Genomic DNA, 22,618 nt, shown 5'->3' with positions numbered 1-22,618 from the left:
CCCCACACACACACATATCTATACCTATAAAAAGAAGTGCCCTACTGACTGACTGACTGAATGACTGACTCATCAACGCCCTGCCAAAACTGTTACATCTAGAGACTTGAAATTTCGCGAGTTTATTTGCGTCATTGAGTAGGTGCTCACTAAGGCGGGTTTTTCGGAAATTGCCCTCCTAACCGCGGAAAAAGGCGAAATTGTGCTTTCGCGAATTCGTGATTTTTTCGGTCACCCATTCACATATCGCAGCGCCTTTTGCTGATATATGTAGCCCTTAAGAATACCTAAAAAGTAGTTTTTTGGATTTCGCCCTAACCTACACTAGCGAAGTGATTCCGCATTCAGGAAATAAAATGATGTTCTTAAAGATTCTCAAATAAATATTTTACCGATTTAGTTATCCAACTGATTTTTGCTAGCATATGTTACTCATACAAATGCACAGAACCATTTTTAAGGATTTCGCCGTGCGAAGCCGCTAAAAGGGCCAAATAGTTTTGTTACAAATGACACGGCTGACGAGCCAAAAAGGCCTAACAGTTTATGTACACGTCTAACCAAACTGCTCCTTCAAACAGCTACAGATTTCAAGGGCACGTTTTGATTACGGTGTCAGAGGTTAATATTGCTTAAAATGTTAAAAATTCCACCATGGGGAGAGTGAAAAGCGGTGAAATAGCTTTTCCGATATCAATTTTTTTACCGCCCGCCATTTCAGCTGTCGAACTGATTTTTGTTGAGATAGGCAACTTACTCAGGTATCTAAGCACTGTTCTACAAAATTTTTCATTGACAGCCTCCCAAAAAGGGTAAGCGGGATTTCGGGAAAACAATGTGTATTTAAACATTCGTAAATAACCACACTGCCAGTTGATATCTCCCATTCGTTTTTTTCTCGAAAATGCTGCCCATTTAATTGCCCGAAACCGATTTCAGGATTTTGTACAAACATGCGGATAAGAATGGAAGCGAGATTTTTTAATCTGCGTCCTTTTGGGCGTAAAATTCAGTTGAGTTTTCCCGCGTTCGCTTAGCGGTCGGCATCGGTTGACACCTTCGGCAACTACGTGTCTTCCGTAGGAGCCGGTGTCATCTATACCTATAAAATGAAGTGCCCGACTGACTGACTGACTCATGAACGCCCAGCGAAAACTACTACATCTAGAGACTTGCAATTTAGGGAGTACATTTGCGACACTGCGTAGAGGCTCACTAAGGGGGGAATTTCTGAAATTGTACTATTAACCAAGGGAAGGGGGAAAATATTGTTTTCCTAAATACTTGATTACCTGCTTCCCCCATTCACATTTTGAAGGGATTTTTGCTGATACATGTAGCTCTTAAGAATATCTAAAAAGTACTTTTTGAATTTCGCCGTAAACCACACAACCGAGGTGATTCCGCATACCGGAAAAAAATTGGTGTACCTGAAGATTCTCAAATAAATCTTTCACCGATTCATTTATCCAAGTGATTTTTGATAGCATACGTGACTGATAAAAATGCAGAGAACCGGTTTTTAGGATTTCGCCCTACGACGTCGCTAAAGGGGCCAAATTGTTTTTTTTTACAAATATCACGGCTTTCGAGCCAAAAGGCATAACAGGTGATGTTCACGCCTTGCCAAACTGCTCCTTCAAACGGCTTCAGATTTCATGAGCACATTATAATTACGTTGTTGAAGGATAATATTGCTGAGAGTTTTTAAAATTGCACCATGGGGAAAGTGAAAAGCGGTAAAATTGTTTTTTAGATATTATTTTTTTTATCGCACTCCATTTGAGATATTGAATTGGTTTTTGATGAGATACGTAACTTACTCAGTTATCTAAACACTGTTCTACAACATTACTAGGATTTCCTGAAAATACTGTGTTTTTACACATTCGTCAATAACCGCACAGCCAGTTGATATATCGCATTTGATTTTGCTTGAAAATGCTGCGCATACAATTGGCCAAAAATAAATTTCAGGATTTTGTCCTAACATGTGGATAGGAAGGCAAGAGAGGTTTTCTAATTCACGACCCTCCGGAGGTAGAATTCAGTTGAATATTCCCGCGTTCGCGTAGCGCTCGCCATCTGTTGGCTCCTTCTACAACCACGCGCCTCGCGTAGGAGCCCTGTCATTTATCATAAATCTCGAAGTGAAGACGGACCGGTAAAAAGCGCAAAGGGTAGCGCTCGCCATCTGTTGGGACTTCCTGGGACCTCGCGCATCCCGTAGGGAGCCTGTGTTACTTATCATAAAAGTGTACCGATGAGCATCCTTCATATGTGCTGATGTAGCACTTCCCATGAGGAAGAATACTCCTCACCCAGCCGGCCTCCATCGTGTGTTCCCAGAGCAATCTCCTGCCGCATTCAAGTTGTGTTTATAACCTGGCACTCTTATTCACGTCATATTAGGAGTGCAAGCAAAACAACCTCCCCCTTCTTCCATCCACTCTTCCCACCCAAGAGCCATGGGAAAACCAGCGATCGGCATGTCCAGACAATTCTTCTTCCAGAGCGAAGGGTGCCCGCTTATCACATGGCTTCCTGGAATAGGGAACCACTCCCACTTCACCGGCTCAATAAAACGTTTTTACTCACTGACTCACTCGCTCGAGCGCACCATCTTGGTGCAATTCTTTTAGCGAGAGTTGCAGTAAAATACGAGTGCCAGTCGTTTCACCTTACCACTGCGCCTGTGGTTGGAGATCCTGTATTGACAGCAGGCAGGAGCTCCTGAGTGTGTACCACTTCACGATGAACTAACCAAAATGGCTACTATCAAATAAATGAACACCTGTTATACCCATTAGTGTCATTAATATATTGGCCCACCCGGGCACCGCCGGGTACTACTGCTAGTATATATATATATATATATATATATATATATATATATATATATATATATATATATATATAAATATATATGTATATATATATATATATATATATATATATATGTATATATATATAGAGAGAGAGAGAGAGAGAGAGAGAGAGAGAGATTCCGAGCCCTGAATCTCTATACAGTCACAAGGAATTGAGGGAGCCAAGGCGGTTTAGTGGGGCCTCCTTTTTCAAAGAGCCGTCGAGTGTGTTTCGGGGACTACCGAGAAAAATACGCGCAATAGCACACGAGCGTCTACTGGCGGTCGCCTTTGATATTCTTCTGCGTGCCTGCAGCACGTTATATAAGAATGAATTGGTGCTGCGCTCATGAATACAATGATCTCTGTAGCAATACCCACGGCTGTTACCGCAATCCGATGACAGTTGAAACGCGAGACAATGACTTGACATTGCTTGTGTTGGCACAACCAGAGATGAAGCAGTGCTGGACATGGGACGAGTCAGTGACATGGAAGACCACGTCGAAGAGGTGGTGCCGTCGAGCACCACCATGCAGAGCCTAAAAAAGCAGTGTAGAAGAAACACGAGCAACGACCCAAAATGGCGTATCTTGATACCTCGGCATTTCCAGCGAAAGCGCGAAGCAAACGGGGGAGCAGATAGGGCATGTGCTTGAAGACGACTCGTATTCGCATACACCACACCAGTTACTAGAATAGGTGCTACCATAACGGACATGATCCGTGTTCACCAGATGCGAACCTTCAAAGCGCTTAAGGCCGCTGTTCAATGAACTTTGATGACTTCGTCGGTGTCGTCCAGGGCTCGTCTTTGAATATACTCTACATGAAATTAAACCAGTGTGGAAGGTGTTTCCAATGTCCCAAATAGCCTCTCTGTGAACATTTAGCAAAGAAACTGAGGCACCGTCACAGAATATGTGTTACCACATCTGATGATATTCTGAAACAAATTTCTGGAACCAGCAAAAGGCGCCAGCAGCTGTGCAGAAAGGTGGAACGATTATTTTGTACTTGAAAATGTTTACTTTGATGGAGTTGAGGTTCTCCCTCGATACAATTGGGATTAATTTAACGACGTTCGTATACGCAGAACGTCAACCTGCTACGACATGGTGCTGACCATGCCTCGACTTCAAAAAGACGAGGATACGTACGTATACACTACTCGCGTCTCCTCGCTGGCTCAATGTGCCAGTCGCCGCGCTAAGCCCTGGCGCTCGTTCCGAAGTGACGGCGTCAAGCAGCAGCTGGAGTATTTATAATTTACTGGCTATGAGCACCCGCCAGAGCAATCTACTCGTTTTTCGTACATTGTTCCAGCTTCATGCGTCACGACACTGCCCACCAACCATTCCTTGTGTAGAACATTCTGTCACCATTGATCGTATTATCCGCCAATCAAATGGTCTGTAACGTCACGCCCTTGTGAAAACTTTTAACCCTACAAATATTCGCCCGTCCACCGTGCAGACGGTGCTTGTCAGCCAGAATAAGCGGAGAGGCAAAGGAGCAAAGCAGAGAACGTTTTCTTTCTGGTATGTACCTAAAACTAATTTATTCACTTTTTCGCGCCGTAATTCACGTGTTGCACACGCGTCCAGAAGAGGATTTTACGAACGCGGTATCTCAGCCCGTGAGGGTCATCTTATATTACCAGTGCTGTTAATGGTACCTGGTAATAATAATTTGCACTAATGAACCGGCGCGAATTCCTGCCACTGTTATTTTGTAATTTTTGATGCCCGTCTGCGGGTCACGTCCTGAATCAGAACGGAAATTTGAGGTAATTAAATTGAATTTGGGCTGTGACACTTTGCAGCCGTTTGTCTGAAACCTGGGTGCGAAAATGAGCATTTCCAGAGCTTAAACACCTGATCAGATGTTTAGGCTGGAGAGCAGGCTGTGATTTGAACTGTGAATTGTGCAAGCGAAACGTCACTTACGCGTTTTGCTTGGGTAACACGAAATTGGAGTGTTTGATGCGATGGATTGTTTACCAAGCAATGGCCGCTCCATTCGCCCTATTCTGGACAACCTGAAACATTAAACTTTCAGCGAGGTCGTAAGCTTGACCGGAAACACCACCTGCTTCTCAAACATGGCATGAAAACATTGTAAATTCTATTTTATACCTGTAAGCGGTGGTCATAACGACTTCTGGTTTTATTTACTCACAACGTTTTCGTGGAAGTTTCCAGGCTTTGTTTCTTTTAGAGCATCACTTAAGTCAAGTGAAGATAAGAAAGCACGACGAAACATTTTATCTATACATTGGTACGGCGCCCTCAATGACTTGAACTCATAAGAAAACAAAAGAGTAACGACTTCACGAGAGGGACAAACAGGACGAGGGTATTCGCCTAGTACCTTGCCTAGTAATTATCTCCAGTTTATTTATATTGCCCGGTTTCTTGTCTGCCCTGGCCCTCTTTTTTTTTTACTATTCGACACGTACGAACGGACCCAGCTCACCAGCGTTTCTTGATTCATTTGAAAATTCTGTTTGTGATAACGTGTTTCGCAGTTGCACAATTTTAGCACACTAGCCTTTTCATTTCATTCAATCCGATTCTCTCGTTCCTGCATGTTCATTGATAATTAGCAGTGCAGAATTGTGATAAAATAATTCAAGCCGCTCCCCTTCGTTTGATTTTGTACTGTATTCGAACTCACGTGTTGGCGTGCAACAGACTGGAGCGGAAAATAGGTTTATTTGATTGACGTATGGGGGACGATGTAAAACAAAACTGGAATTCGATAAACGGTTGCATCACCAAGCTCCGTACCAATTCATTCCGCGACGTTTTTGGGCGAGTTTGGCGACGAGTTCTGGCGAATTTCGTGGTGAGCAAGAGCAGAGAACTCAACGAACAATGATGACTTGAATGATCTTGTAAAGTATTGTTTTCTGAAGCCCTTGTGTTAGCATCGGGTTCGACGCAGTATGTTATATTAAAAATTCCCCGCATTTCCCCGAGGGGAAGAATGTGAAAGTGCGAATGCACGAGTTGAATTTGCGCGGTTCGTTAATGTTCGCGAAAGAGAGATCACACACACACACACAACTACAAAGAAAGAAAGATGCATTTATTCACAGACACCTATTTGTGTTGTCGTTGTACTTGATTGCTAGAGCGGATCTCAGCTTTGAAATTTCGTGTCAGTACTCCTTTAAGCAGGTGCATTAGCCCTTCTCACGCCCGATTCTTGGCCAATCCCCCACGTGGGTATGTGCCATGTCAGCGGCCAGGCAGCGCACGCCCATCTCCCCCCGTTGCCAAGGAAGACGAGGAGATTCCTGGCCAATCCCCCGCGTGGGTATGTGCCATGTCAGCGGCCAGGCTGCGCGTGCCCATCTCCACGTGCGCGGACATCGCCGGTGGACGCAGGTTCAGGGTCGCTTAAGAAGTGCATTCGCACTTAAAAAATCTGAATATTTCTGTGGCCCGCGTGATAAGACGATCGTCCCCTCATGCTTGCAACACAAAAACCAAAATATAGATCTGAAACGGGCAGTGCATAAGGTGGCGGATTTATTTGCTGCTACCTGGAACAGCGAAAACGACCAGAGTTGATTTGCGCAGTGCTTGAGTCGCCCATTACGGCACTATCAAAGCCCTTAGAACAAGGCGGTTGGCTCCCTAGGGGTTATTTCTATGCCATGGTAGCAGAACAAACGGGTAATTGTAGCCACTCATTCCACGATACACTCTAATAAACATTCGATGTTTCATGATGTCGCGAGTCTTTCCAGTAGCTAGGTTGCCCACCAGTATAGATGCTAGAAGCTGTGTTAACGTACCTCCGAACATCTTTGCCAACAGACGTCTTGCAAAATCCGTTGCGTTGCAGCAACAAAGAGAATCGAAGGACAACGGCGTACCAACACAGGAAGAATAGACTAACAGAATACTTTTACAATAAAAACGCACCCATATAGTCTGTGAATGTGCGTTGATATTGAGAAGAGGCCGTCAACTTAAATCCTCCTTTCAATATCTTTTGCGCACTATACACCTACCAAGCAGACCAGACTGATGACGACATTTGAGCTTTGCTACAGGCAACTCCGATGCTTGGCGCCATGCTACAGTACATCGCAGACAACGAACTTAACGCTGGTGTGGAACGACACCTACAACTCCAGGAGGAAAGCCGGAAGCTCACTCACATTCACACCTGCCCCAATAGCTAGAGGACACCGGATACTGCAACCTTTCACACTGAAACAGCGAGTACCGTATACAGGAGCCAGCACAGATTGGGGCAACAACCCGACTGCACATCCTCCGCGAGAAGCTCTTGCGACATGTCCAAACACAGAACATAGCGCAGTGTTGAATAAGTTGTCTACGAGGCCGTCTCCGACAGTAGCAGGTAACGTCACGACGATGCACCCAGATTGTAGGTCGTCCACGTGGTTTAAAGCGTATTATGCGAACAAAAAAGTATCTTGTTAAGAAATTTAGTGGTGCATCGTTAGCGGGTAGGCAATGTCAGGAAAGATGTTAAGAGTTTACGCTTCGTTGCTGCATGGGAAAGGTCTCCAAGGTGGTTGGTCAGTCTCTCCGAGAACGTTTCCTTGGCCTGATTGCGTATTTCACAGAAACACCAGCTTCACATAAGCACGCTGTGCCCGACTGACGCGCCATTCGGTATGGCGACTCTCGACACAGGGTGTTTTGATAGTTTGATATAAAAATTTGCTTCCTCTAACAAGCATTGTTCGGGACGAAAACAGTGCGTCATGTCTCTCATTGCGACAAATGCCTTTTTTCTTTCCACGTGCCGCCAAGGTGTTTTGCCTACAGCTATTTTGTGAGAAGTTTAACTTCAATGGTTCCCATTGTGGTAAAAAAGATGGATGGACCTTTATTTCACAAAACACAGAGACAATGAGTATCGATTTTGGAGTCACGTGTTTTCATTATAAGAAGCGACGTTTTATTTAGGCCTTCTGTAGTGCTTTAAGAGTATAGGCTGTTTTATAGGTCTTCTCAGACGAAGTGACGTCATTCGCTATCGCAGGCTTTTAATCAAGTTATTCTCGCCACTGTTTTACCCTCGAATTCTGCGCTGTAAATGAGGGCTTCTCGGATGACTAGGTATTGAGGTCCAACCTTCAGAGACTACTTAGGCACAATTGCACGTTATAGCTAGAGACAGACGCACATGAGAGGCTACTTGACCCCATCGTACATTAAAAAAACTTGTTTAGAAACCCTTTTGATTGCAGTACATCGTACAGGTTCCTGTTCACCCATTTCATCCAGCATGAAGCTAGACGACGGCTTTTCTATTATTCAATCAATTTTCGCTACTCGTATGTGTCCCCCTCTCCTGCAGAATTGTGCCGCGAACAAAGTCGGAAAATAGTAGCACAAACCGCGACTAACTTCTGTAACAGAGCCAACAAGGGTAAAGTGAGTGAGTGAGTGAAAACTTTATTGCATAACAGCCAGTAGTCCTAGACGTCGGCCAAGAGCCCTTGGGCTCTAGCAGCGTCTTCGGCCAGCTGAATGGCCCAGACTTGATCAGCTGGGTCGGAGCTGAGCAATACGGTCTCCCATTGCTCTACAGTAGCGATGTTGCGACCTAACGTTGTCGCCTGTGGACAAGCCCACAGCATGTGGGCTAAGTCTGCCCTGTCCTTACACCGGTGGCACTTGTCAGAATATTGCCCAGGGTAACAGTGACTGTACGCAACCGGGTTGGGATACGAGTTCGTCTGTAGAAGTCTCCAAGCCACGGATTGCCATTTACTGAGGGTAGGATGAGCCGGGGGGAAGCGGGTCCGCTCTAGCCTGTAATGATTAGTTATGTCCCTGTAGGACACAAGGCGATCTCTACCCGAACAGCGAAGTGAATGAGCGTTGTTGTCGTCACCAGCTCGGTCAGAAAATCCTCGAGCGGCGTCGTGCGCGTTCATTCCCAGCAAGGACAGAGTGTGCAGGCTCCCATATTAGACATATCTTGCCCGAACGCTGAATGTTGTTGGGCCCAATCCTTAGAATTGCAGATGCCTCTGGGGAGATGCGCCCCCTTGCGTAATTTATAATAGCAGACTTTGAGTCGCTCACCACGTATTTGATTTTTGCGGATGCCGTCATTGCCAGGGCAATGGCTGTCTCTTCGCCCACCTCCGGCTCGCTCGTGCGGACCGACCCGGAGCTGATGGAATTGCCCTGGTGATTGACTATTGCAATTGCCATATCATTGCGACCCGGATAGTCGGCCGCGTCCACGTACAGCACGTCCTCCGAATTTCCGAATCGTTTGTGCAGGGCTTTCGCCCTTGCCTGCCTGCGTTCCTGATTGTGAACCGGGTGCATCTTTTAGGGAACGGTGGAATGTGAATTTGATCGCGCACTTCGGGAGCCAAGGGTATCTTGTGAGTGCCTGTTCGCAGGTGGTTGATGCCCAGGGAGCCGAGAATATGCCGACCCGTCTGGCTGTGGCTAAGCCGTTCCCGTTGAGCCAGCCGTTGAGCCTCTATTAGTTCGCTAAGGGTATTGTGAAGCCCCAGCGCCTCGAAACGTTCGGTCGGAGCAGTGATCGGGATGCCGAGGGCCTGCTTGTAGGCCCGTCTAATAAGGGCGTCAATTTTGAGTTCTTCGTCCTTTCTGAGGTGTAGAAAAGGGGTGACGTAGGTTATCCTACTGAGGACAAAGGCTTCAACTAATCGAACAAGGTTGTGCTCCTTCATACCGTGATGCCGGTTAGCGATTCGCACGGGTAAAAAAAGAACATTTCTCGCCAGGACTCTTTTCTGACCCACTTCCGTCTTAGCGTGAGTTCGGTCAACACGACCCCCGTTTCCCCTTTTCGGCAGAACGTTTTTACAGTTAGAGAAGCACAAATACCTAGGTGGCGGATTCCTTCTGGAAGATTCCGATGCGAATTTTGCTATGCGAATTAATTGCGCGGTTTTTGGGCTGCCCTGAGGGCCTCCGAATGCTCCTTTCTGTCGATGCTTCGTACACGCGTGCCAATGTGACCTTCAAGCTCCGCCAAGGTCAAACCAGCGCCTCATGCGGTTCCAGAGTGAAAATGTCGAAAGGCTCTTTTGTTCCACTGATGTGTAGAGAGGGGGATTAAGGGAAAGGGTAAGGGCGTGTGCCACCAAACAATGGTATCAGGAGGTACTGACCGCTTCCAAGTTGACCACTCTTTGGCACCTTCGCACCGACAGCGCCGAACAGCGCCTGCGTTTTGTCTTGCCGTGCAATTGTACGCGCGTTCACTGCGTACTCTCGAGCGAGCGAAAACCAAGCTATCTCCCAACAAACTTGGTTTAACTGCATGGAACCACGGCCAATTTTTGTCTATTTTCAGGTTTATGAAAAATGGCAGCATTCACTACAACAGAAGCTTTAAAGCTCTCGATTCTTGGGTGCTGCATGCTCACCGTTGTGGAACTCTTTGGTATGAAGAAGTCAAGTTCAAGGAAGCCAGTATTATACTCTTTAATCGACATCGGATATCTGGTAAGCACTGTTTTCTGTCTGGACAAGTAGGATGACGATAAAGGTGCCGTATGTACACTACAGGTAAGCGTGAATATGATTTATTAGAACGTAGCCGAGTTCGTATTGCTTACACTGTATGCGATCACAACGCAGCTTTCAAAGCTTTCAGTCTTTGGAATGGCGAGCACTTACTAGCTGTGGATATCTACACATTTTATTTCTATGTAGCGGCAATCTGCCTAGGACAACCTAAATTACAAATTGTACTTCGTCCATCCTAAATACTTTACAGATGATCATCTATTTCGGGGCCCCTAACGGGGAGACAAGGTTAAAGATGAAATCGCTTTTTGTTGATCCAATATTCGGGTTACCTCCTTACTGCTGTTACGGTTTTGGGCGTTTTTCAGCAGATAACACTGAACGTTTTGGGAATTTGTCACAGCTGAAACAGCGGCTTCTCAATAAGCAAAAGTATCCAATGACTAACGCTTCCTGTTTTATCGCTCCAGGAATCACGTTCCTGCTTGATTAAACGGAGTGGGTTTAAGAATTTCAAAGGATGCTTTGGCCTTTTTTGGAGTACTACCATTAAAATTTCATTCTCTTTTTTATTGCTCTTATCTATTAATGGCCTGGGGAACTGGAAAGAGCATTTTGCATACATCAGCGTGAGATAATTAATTACATTGAACAGCCTGAAAATCGTCAACTCAGGTTTCCCACACTTCCGGCCACAATGGCGCATGTGCCAGAGCCAAGGTATGTCCTCGGTGTTCTGTGGGGACGTGAAAATACTTTGAAGGCGCGTAAAGGCTCTGTTTCGACCACACCGGTGCCAGAGCTGAGCGGCTGAGCTTTCTGAAGACGTGTAGGCCTATACCATCGCGGCGGATATTTTATGACCGCTTTCAATAAAATTACGGAAAATCTATTGCAATTCTCGGCTATATCATCGGCTCCTTTTCCGCGTGTAGAACTTTACGGTTGGTGAGAGTGCCTTTCTGGGCGCCGGTTATTGCCTGAAGCTATCGCTACGTGCATCAGTTCGTGGACGCGCGAGCGTGCAGTCCCCGCACACGGGGCCACGCGTGTGAAGTGACCTAACGAGTTTCTGCCGCACGTCGGAGGCACGTGGTTCCGCCACTTCCACTTCTATACTACGGTGTGATGTCACGCTGATGTCCATTTGTTGCGCGCGGCTTCACGTGCTCTTCCTTCGGCGCGATAAATGAGATCAAATTGAAGTAGGTCCCACTCACCACAAACCATTCATATTCAAGCTAGGTTTTCGTACTGAGTAAAGGAAGCGAACTCTTTATTTACATTAACAACGAAAATTGCTGTCATTGGAAAGCGTCAGCTTAGCAGGCGCCGACGTAGATGACCATCCACACCCGTAAAAGTCGACCACCGCGAACAGCATTCGGCACTGCTAGACGGCAATGGGCCCATCGCATCTGTAATCTCCGACGGGCTTAGAGAGCTGACATATTTTCAGCGTTAATTGGAAAAGTTTGCAATGAACCAAACGTTTTCGCTACAATGCGTGACTGCCATCGCTTATTAGCCATAACGACCCTATATTCGTAACTCTACAGGCCGATCATAATTTTTGCGTTCGGGCACTCACCGGTAGCTTTTCTAAGAAAATCTACAAGAAGAGCAAAGCTTTCCGATATAAGCCTTGAAATTTAAAGTGAGTTTGCATTGAATCTAGCCCACCACCCTTCCACATACCTGCGCACAAAATGAAAGTGTATATGAGGACACAACACCCTTACTGGGGAATAGTACATAACGCAAAGGCAAATGACGCTTTTACGGATGCCTAAAGAAAACCTCATGAATCATAAGAAAACCTCTGAAGCTTGCACTAGTGCTACAAGGCTGAAGAAACAGCAGAGCTGACGGCCCATGTCCCTTCGTCGGAGACCCCGCTGTCGCACCTTGCATGGATTTCCGAACGTCCCGCTGAAAGTTCTCGATGACAGGCAGGCCCGGGCCGTTTTGTCCGCAGCCTTTCACATCTCTCCCAATGTGGGCTGCATTAGCACACACTACAACCCGCAGCAATGGGATTCGCAAACTCGGTGTCTGTACTCCCCACTTCACGCACGAATGCACGTGAACAGGAGAGAAGAAGATCACGCGAGAGATCACAACACAAATGCTGGGAGGGTGTTCTCGAAGGTCGAGTAGGACGATGCCGGGCGCTCCTCACGAAGCCTACGTTGATATGCGCTCAGTATTTTTTTCGTATTATTTTTTCTGGTAACGCTGAATGGCGAAACTGAAAGCTTAAAGAGCTCCTTTGTTAAAAACGTTTTGTTGCGTACTGCAGTTAAACCAAGTTTGTCGAGCGACATCTCGGTTTTTGCGCCAAGGGTCCACACTGAAGACGCACAACAATGCACCGCAATTACGCAGGCTGCTCGGCGAAGTGGCCGATATATACGCGAGCGTGCGGTTAATTTGGATGCCACCAGCCGCTCTTCATATCTATTTAGATGCAACGCATCTCTTTCACTCGCTTTGTCCCGCGTTGTCGCGGCGTAGTCCGCATTCCTCCCCCATTCTCCTCGCCGCGGCAGCTGCGCGCTCAACCGCTCTCACCGCAGCGTCATCTGTGCGTCAGCGCGGTCAGCGCGCAGCTTGCGCTCGGCTGCGCTCGCTCCCGTCGCCGTGCCAGCTGTGCGTTAGCGCGCAGCTTGCGCTCGGTTAAAAAATTACACCATCTTCCGGTGAGGGGAACCATGGGGTAGATGCGACGCATCGGGGGTGAACATGCTACGTAAATAGGATACACAACAACAGCAATCCACACGTTGACATCGCTAACATAACGGAAACGCAACGGCAACCCCCGATGCGTCGCATCTACCCCATGGTTCCCCTCGCGGGAAGATGGTGTAAATTTTCTGATGTCACACGCGCTTACTGTTACCCCCATGTGAATGAAGTAATGATTAGACGATTTGACTCCGACCCAGAGCGTTAAAGCGTAATCCAAATTGTTTCAGAAATTGCAAAATGAGGTGACCCCCTTGGTAGTCCCTGGAAATATCTGTGCTGCGTCTGCTATTGGACAATTGAGGGAAGAGCTGAGGCCACTCCTGTGTAATCACTGATATTCTTCCACCGAGACTGTAAGCCGTGGAGTGCACCGCCACAATCTTGGGCTATCTAAAGCAAATGCACGCCACAGTCATAGGCATTGCAATAATGAATTAACCGGTGCTTTTTGCGCGGTTGTGTTTCAACGCACGGGAAACCTATCTGTCACACAGCATCCTCCATCGTTTTTTCTTGGTTGCAAAGTTGGGCACGTAAGACTCTCATTCTCCTGCAGGCTTTTGGGAGGTTAGATGGCGAGCAGCCGCGCCTTTTCTCGCAAAACTGTACGCGCAATGTCGTACCCATCGCCTCCGGAACGCTATCACGCGAAATAGCCCGTTTATTTTCTGCCTTCTTTTGTGCAGAATCGTTCTTACTGCACAAAAACGTCTTGTCATTTGTATCAGCCCAAATGATGCTGGAAAAAGAAAAAAAAACTGAAACTTTGGCGTGAGTTTCCTCGCACGTGTCCTAAAGCGTGGGTGTCGACTGCAATTTTTATCAACCTGGAATTTGCAAGTTTGATGAAGAAATGAAAAAAAATATTTTCAATGGATGTATACAAGCCATTTTTGTTAAAACAAACATTTAATTAGTACTGAGAAATACGAAACACCTGTTAAGCAGTGCTGCCTTTTTTCTAGCTCTCATGCGTGGCGACATGTGTTCTGTTAGCTACCGAAGCGTATCAGCTGTCCACAGATGGTATTTCATGGATGTGGTGGACTCCAAGTCAATATTTTGACCTGTTTCTTCTCATATCCTACTGCGTTGCCACGGTAAGAAGTCTTCCACACACAGTTAGAAATTAACAAAACCATGATAAAATGCCCAACATTTTTTAGTTCGAAAAAGTGCCACGTTGAAGAGAAAGCACGCCAGTTTGAACACTACCTGTAGAAATAATTTTGGAGAGCCAAGAAAATAGCATGTTCTGAAATAATGGCGCACGGACTTCCTTGCACTGGCCTTGTGCGTGTGCATCAATTAATGGAACTATAGCGGTGAAATACGGAAGACTAGTAGCCCGCAAGAGGACTTAATTTTGGAAGGAAATCAATCAGGATATTTGTAATATTAACAATGTACAACTGGTGGCACGTTGTCCCCAAACTCCCCTCCTACTCTTTATAACGTGACCATCTATATATAACAATCTTCCTGTTTTGACATCTCAGATTGATCGTATTAATTACGTAGGTGGGAAATGGGTGTGGTAAGAAAACCTGTGCGAAACTAAACACAAAGCCGACGCCATGATGATTCTCAGTGCCTTGAAAGGACCCAGCAGCAATTACCACCAACTCTTCCGAAATGAATTTTGAGGTGAACTTTGTTGCCCCAACAACCTTCTTAAACAGAAATTTTAAAGATTAGTTCAGCATCCCCTTACCTATGCGAAATGAAAAATAGCGCGTAACCGTTCCCTGTCAACTGGACGTATACCGACGAAGGCCCCGCGCTCTCTCACAGAGACGGGGGCAGCTCGTGAGGTTCTCTTTGGCATTCTTCGTTATAGCACAGGCCAGTAGTTTTCTCTCTTTTTTTGTGTGTTGCGAAGAAAAGGAGAAAACGTGCGGACAACGCAGGCTTTGGTGCCTCCCTGCAGGAACGCGCTCAGGCTGGCAGGGCCTTTTTGAAGCAATAAACACTTTATCAAGAGGTATGGTTAAGAGTAAAGTATTCAAACGAAGAAAAAACCGCCAAAACTGTACGTAGAGGTTGAAGCATACAAGAGGTTGGTGCGCAGCGCCGATAACCGCGGATCGTCACTAGAAATGCGAGATATAAATCGCGACGATCACCAGCAATAGCCAATAGGACAGCAGCCAATGTGATGGCGTAATTAAAGCAGTGCATAACGAGGCAATTTTAAGAGTGCGCGATTGCTTTTCTCCTATCTTTACCAGAGATTATCGAGCTTACCGCTTCACGAGCACGTGTATTATTTTACTAAGGTGCACTGCTGAGCACAAGGTCGCGGGTTCGATTCCCGACCGCGGCGGCCGCTTTTCAGATGGAGGCGAAAAGCAAAAACGCCCGTGTGTACGAGATTTCGGCGCACGTTAAAGATCCCCAGGTGGTCAGAATTAATCCGGAGCCCTCCACTACGGCGCGCCTTATCGCCTGCGTTGCGTCGGCGTGTTAAACCCTACAATCAATCAATATTTTACTCAGGTGTCTATGGCAGTGTATTCTGTTGTTGCGCAGGTTTATTCGCGCTGCTCGAAGAGTGTTGCAGGGTCCCATTAAAGCGTACGCAGATAGGTGTGTGGCACATTCTTCAGTAAATTGGATTACAACGCAACCATGCAATCTCTTCGACTCGAATAGAAAAATGAAAACAACAGCTCCTTCGACATTGTTGTTGCGTTCGTTCTCCCATTGATTTAGCCAACTCCCGCACATCGGTAACGATGAAAAGCTACATGAATAGCGAGAGCCTTGGAGTGCGCCAACCAGGATAACAGGGTTTTCGGCTATTACACTGGTACTGGCAGGTAGAAGATGCTGTGATGACAGAATCAATAAAAAATGCAGGGATTAAAACGGAGGTCATTTTACCAAGTTTACCAAGGGGAAGGAAGGAATGTTTAGACAGTACATTAAAGGCAGGGACGCTAATCGGAGAGTCTCATTGTCTACCTTGCAGATGGGTGGTCAAAAATATGGGATTTAAAGACAAAGAAAGGGTATATAGAAATATAAAAATAAAAAAACCTTGGTGGTAAGAATGCCTGAAACAGGCCAGTTAAACTGGCCAAATGAGGGGATGAAAGGTGGTGCACAGTGTCTTTACAATCGTTCAGATGAGCCTGTTGTAGTATTTAAAATGAAGTAAGGCTTTTGTGGTATTTTGGGACTGCGATCGGCAACACATGTGACATAACGCTGTCCGCACACTAAGCGGCTCGTTGTCGACCTTCCAGAGAGCTGTTGACAGGTGCTGCCTCTGCGTTGCAAACCGGGCACAGTGGCAAAGAAGTGTTCCATCGTTTCATGCGTGCCACACACGCCGCAAGCAAGGTTGTCAGCCATGCCGATAATGAAGAAGTAAGCGTTGGTTAAAGCGACTCCTAGCGACAGGCGGCAAATAGGGTGGCACCCGAGCGTAGCATGTTAATGTGGAACGTAAATGGCTTCTAGACTTAGTGCAAAGCTGTGCGTACGTAAGCGTAAACATGCCACAAAACGGAAAACAACTCATTTGCTTAATACCTGGTACACTCTATTCAAGCGTGATTCAATCACACCGTGCTGGCATTTAGTCCAATTTGTGTCACTATTTCGTAGTTTAATTTTCACGCACCCACAAAGATACGAAGCAGTCACATAGCGCTGCCTTAGGGCTTCCGAATGTTGGTTTTTGTAACCATGATCTTCCGATGAGCGCTTTTTTACTATGTATACATACATACCAAAACACACAATTCCTGTATGCTTAACTCACTCATTACAATGTTGTCATTTATTGTCTTTACATTGATATTGGCCGCGAAGACAAAACTGCATTAAGGAAACAGAAAATCACTATTTGTTGCTGGTTGCAGGCATTCATGTGTGCAACATCTTTTGCACGGAGATTAATTGGAGAGTCTATGCCCGGCGTCGTCTGCTCTGCCCACGGGCTAATCATTGCAGCGCAAGTCAGTGATCTGCTAGATGCGACTACCACTGGCCATTCTGAAAAGGTTTGTTCAATTTTGTTCCATTACAATATTTAAGCATTTTGCAGCCCAAAAAACAGCATTAGGGCAACAAATAGTTGCGACAATGAATTTCATTTTCCCTCAAAAATAAACAAGTGTTAGCCGCCTTGCATGTGTGCACTTTACGCTAAATATAGAGATATTATTCAAAAAAATCTGGGCCTAGAACTTCGGAACTTGCTCACTCCGTTCCTTGTGCGGTGGCTCTTTCTATTAGAGAGTATCTTTGTGCATGGCATGCGTTGCGTTTTTTTTTCATTTTTCTGAGTTTGTTTCCTAAATGCTTATATTTTGCGAGAAGTTCAAGTAATAGCTGTCGCAGTACAATGTAAGCACTTCACTCTGCTTTGAACTTTTCTTACCACCCAACCGGCTTAAGATGACCTTTTAAAAACCCATCCAGATTGCGAAGCATATACTTTCTCTTTGCTGATGTCTGGCTCAATGATTACAGGACACTTCCTTTTTTGTTTGAGACCCCAAGAGAAAAAAAAAAATTGGCTGGTGAACGCACTCACCTGAATGCACTGTTCGAACGTCCTTGCATCTGCTCATTTATTTGAGCTGCGCGCAGGACATTATTAGTTTCAAAGACCAATGGGGTGAGGCTCATGTACATCTCTTGTTAACAGATATCAGAACACGAATATCTGCCAAACATTACTGAAATGTTAAGTGCCAATGTGGACATTGCGAAAAATTGGCTGATATTTTTTGCATTTTTTACATATGCTGGTCGTATTTCGGTAGAATTGGCACTAATTTCTTTCGTAGACTTTACGTGCGCGCTGACTGGGATGTCGGTTTTTCTTTATCTTCATTGCGACAATGTGGAATATTTTGTTTTGTACTTGGATAACAGCTACGAAACACCATTAGTGCGCTTTTTCTCACTTTGCAGTATGGCGGCGGTGTATCGGAATACTACTTGGCGAACAAAGCGGTGATATTGACATGCTGTGCATTTTCGGCCCTGGGGACCTTCATATCGTCTGGCTTTGTATACAATCCGACGCCCGCAACAGTGGCCTTGAAGGTAACATTTAGTTTCACGGCCACTTATGACAAGAACAGTTTAGGCAGGTTTTGTTTTTCTGTTAACTAGGCATTCCTATAATAATGTACAACCCTTTCGTACAGCCCAAAGAGAAAATTCTGTAAGGATTGCAATGACCGTTGATCCTCCGGCAGATTCTCTCCAATACACACATATTTGCGTATACATTGTACTCAACATTTTTTGAGGTTCACCCGAGTGACCAGGACGTAAATAAGTAAATACATCAGGCACCTACTAGAACACCGGGTGAAGTAACGGTGAAACATACATCGCACACAATTCTTCAAAATACGATAAGAAATAAAAAAAAAATAAGCATGAATTTACGACGCCACCCGTTATATGAGGTCGAGGATAATAAATAGAGCAGATTATAGAGTCACAACGCTTCGTTCCACATCACGGCAAAAGCAGCCACTCCTTTACTCGTGTATTCTTGCAAGATCTTGTGGGACGCCATCTTTCTCTGTGTTATATTCAGAAGGCCGTAATAAGGACAACCGCGCACTAACTGAACCCGGCAACACGAAAAAAGACACAACAATATTGTGGTGCCCTTTTTGTGCTCTCGTCCTGTCCAGTTTGTGCGCTGTTATATTTACGATCAAAAGTATCCAGCTAGACGACCTGTGAACCCTTTTACGATTAACTTTGTGAATATCACATTCGGAAGGTGCCACGACTGGGCGTGTACGTTATGCAAAGTTGTTTGGGGCGCTGCTGCCTTTGCTAGGCAGAAACACCTCAAAACCACGCACAATAGTCTCTTTGGGCATACTGAAAGAAAGACGTCTGAGAAAGGACACTCCGTCGACCAATCGAACGAACTGACTGTGGCGCACCAAACCAACGGCAGGAAAACCAACCTCCAACTTGCCGTTTCGGTTGTAGGCGCGGGCAGATTTAATGATTGGAATGCGCTGCTCGCGGCGGGCATCGGAACGGTATATTCCGGTGCGTTTCATGAACTGCAGTGTCCATTTTATATATATATATATATATATATATATATATATATATATATATATATATATATATATATATATATATATATATATATATATATATATATATATATATATATATATATATATATATATATATGGTCGAACAAAAGAAGTTTCCAATGGTCCAGAAGAAATATCAAAAAGTAGAGTCTGACGCAAGTCTCAAAAAACAAAAACAAACATGTTTACTAACGTTTCGACTGGTGGTCCAGTCTTCATCGGAGTAACATTTACAGTACACTGCAGAACGCTTTTATAGGTGCGTGTAGAGAGAGGAAGTTGCCCTACAGTGCGCCCTCTTTAAAAGAAATACGTCATCATTCAGCAAAACAAGAAAAAACGCAAGACATACACATGAGAGGGAATGCACTGCCCTCCCTCTTTTTTGGGAGAAAAAGTGCGCTACAATGCGCCCTGTTTAGAAGTATTTATTGGCAAGTGGTACAACAAAGAGAAAAGAAAAATGCAAAGGGACGTCTAGGAAGGAGGCAAATTGGCGCCTCTCCTCATAGGAATTAACAGAAGAAGCGGGGGCGGGGAAGAGAAAGGAATAAAGGCGGCAGAACGAGATAAGGAAGTGGGGAACGCGCGTCAGCACGTCATCGCTTTTCGTCTTAGGAATGTGTCAACATAAGAAGCGGCGGGGGGGGGGGGGGGGGGGGGAGTTAAAAGCTGTTATTTCAGCACGCCAGCGAGCCCATAAAGGGCATGGACTTCCCCCAAGGTGAATAAAAACGCGGAGCATTATCAACCAAGAACACGACGAAATAACAACGACGGCTGGCAGGTCCAGTCCACACGTACACAACAGAGAAATGGAAATCAACTGCAGCGCAAGCAGGTGTTTGCTATTATTGCAGCGTGCCGGAAGAAACTAAAAGCAAAGCCGAACAAGCAACAGCAAATTCGGCACGTGGAATCACCAAGTATGGAAAGGTTACTATCTATAAAGCGAATCATGGTTAGGTCAAGCACTGTAACAGAAATGACAACTGTTAAAAGTGTTACAATGTTTGCCCAAAACACGCCACGCGGCGCTGTTTCCGTGGCAGACAGCGTACGCGGTGCCACGGAATAGGTTGTAGGCGCACAGAAATAGCGTCAGAAAAGAAGTGCACGCCTTTTTTAGAATTTTTAGCAACACAGTTTCAATTTCATGCGACCTTAATTACCAAAAAAGAATTTACTGAGTAAAAAAATGGCCTCGTATCTGCCCACTTCACTCCAATTGTCTTGCAATAACGATAGTCGTTTGCCTGCCCTGCCACGTAAATGCATCTCTTCTCTTTTTCCCTCACGTTCCACGCTCCTCGCCCCTCTCCCCCCGTCTCGTTCCTCCCACAATAAACACTGTGGAGGCTTGTTAAAGCCAATTCAAATTTACCGAATTCAATCTAATGGACCTTTCCGTTACTGTTCGTCTTGTTGGAATGCCGCCAGGAGAGCTAGTGTCGCGCCCCAGCGTGTCTTGTGTTTTTGGACCACAGCATTTTTAGAGATGTATTGCTTTATTTGCTATCGGAAAAATCAAGCGGCCATGTATTTTAATTAAAACACAGCCCAGTACCAGTAATGTATTGATATTTTGACTCACACATAGCTTATGTTTTTTGTTGACTCAATAATGCCGACAGGCATAAAGACTGCCACTAAATTCAGTAATTTCAAAATGCTTAGTCTATATGTAAGCGTCTATTTCAAGAATTCTTTTAACATTTATTCGGGCGACTGAATGGACGGACGGATGGACAGCAGGACAGAAGGACCGACAGACAGACAGACAGACAGACAGACAGACAGACAGACAGACAGACAGACAGACAGACAGACAGACAGATAGACAGACAGACAGACCAAAATTTTTGCGTTTGAGTGGCCCAGGAAAGACTGCTGTTCTTAAAAAGTTCTGCCGTTCTCTCGTGCAGCCACGAAGACATCCTGACATGGACCATTATCCGTTGTTTGCCAAAGCCATACAATTCCCTGTCTTCAAGTAAGCACGCTGCAAACTATAACCTGAAGCCACAACTAGCATGCTACATAAAGATTCGATGCTCACTGCACTAGAATATCTGACATCAAGTAACTGATTGGTTCCTTTTTCTCGCGCAGGCGTTTAGAGAATTGTTTTGTAGAACGTTCTGTTCAACTTGACGCGTCAAAGATGACAGCGCACCGCCTGATATAAACATTCCCAGCGAAGGAAACAGACGTAAACGTTACAATATGATGTTTGCTCCTATTTGGCAACAAAACACTGGTTTTGTTATAGAAAGTTCTGCCATGAACAATTGCCTGTCCGGCATATTTTACGCATACTACGATCTCTTTCACTCACTTTCTATCGTTTTTCTTCAGGTACCTAAAAAACACTATTACTACATCGAAAATTATGCCAACATACATTCCCAGGCTGCAACACCGACTTCGCTGCTACTTGAGCACGGAAACAGACTGCCTAAGATTCATCGCAAAAACGCAAGTGTTTTACACAACGTTTTTTTTTTTTCATTTTTGATATTTTGATAAAAATATGCTAAATGTTTGAGAAATGTGTACTGATCAATAGCAATCTTACACCGTCGTTTCTCCTTTCCAGAGATTTTTTATAGGTAGAAGCTTGTGCGATTATTCTTATTCCTTGTTTTTAGCTTATTCGCGTGAGGGCGCTGGATTAAGTGTAATTTTGTTACGAAATCTAGCATTTTCTACCTAGGTTTGGCTGTTAGGAGCCAAAAGCGAAATTTTTGTTGTTTTTAGTTTGTGTTGGGCTGTACTGGGCGGCTCTTGGTTTCGTTTCGGTATACTTAAATTCCTTGTTCTTTATCAGCGATCTTTATTTACACAATACAGCGGTTTAGTGTATTCGCAGGAGAGTTTGTAGCTGGGACAGCTGGTTCATTGCATGTATCGAACGTTGACCAGATAGGACGATGCATTAACGACCGGCTGCGCGAACATGCCAAAGCACTATGAACTGGAACCAGCGGCGTGCTTGCCCGGCCTGTGTGAGCCTGATTTTGAGGCCTGCCGTACGTTGAAAAGGTACAGAGGCCTGCCCACACAGGAGATATGCGAAACATTGTTAATTACAGTTCCACGTCGTTATAACGAGCTCTAATATAGCAATTTATCGGCTACAGCGAAGTAAATACAAACTTTGCTGGGTAACGCTTTGTTTCAATGACACTCATTCTTTGAGAACGAAACTTAAACTGTAGGAGGCGGGCGCGATATCGGATATAACGGATAAATTTTTGACTAAGAGTCTAAGAAGCTACATGCAAAAAAAACCCGTGTCTTCCGAAACTGCAGCAGTATAAAGGCCCTTTTTTTCGTGGACACTGGAAAACATCATCCTGCTCAGTGCTGTGAGTGGCCA

The 22,618-nt window shown here is 45.2% G+C and overlaps 1 protein-coding gene across 1 annotated transcript; it reads left to right on the top strand.

Annotated features, from left to right (window-relative positions):
* Positions 1 to 4,345: 4,345 nt before the first annotated feature.
* LOC144146527 (uncharacterized) lies at positions 4,346 to 21,754 on the top strand. The gene is made up of 7 exons (XM_077678470.1): positions 4,346 to 4,408; positions 10,209 to 10,360; positions 14,104 to 14,238; positions 17,011 to 17,151; positions 18,071 to 18,205; positions 21,162 to 21,229; positions 21,595 to 21,754. The coding sequence occupies exons 2-7, from the start codon at positions 10,220 to 10,222 to the stop codon at positions 21,752 to 21,754; spliced, it is 780 nt and encodes a 259-aa protein (XP_077534596.1). The 5' UTR covers positions 4,346 to 4,408; positions 10,209 to 10,219.
* Positions 21,755 to 22,618: the final 864 nt, after the last annotated feature.

Source organism: Haemaphysalis longicornis, unplaced genomic scaffold (assembly GCF_048455015.1).
Source record: "Haemaphysalis longicornis isolate Haplotype H1 unplaced genomic scaffold, Haemaphysalis longicornis Haplotype H1 scaffold_7, whole genome shotgun sequence".
Taxonomy (NCBI): Eukaryota; Metazoa; Arthropoda; class Arachnida; order Ixodida; family Ixodidae; genus Haemaphysalis; species Haemaphysalis longicornis.
Note: the sequence above shows the minus strand (reverse complement) of the source record. Positions and strands in the feature narration are given on the sequence as shown.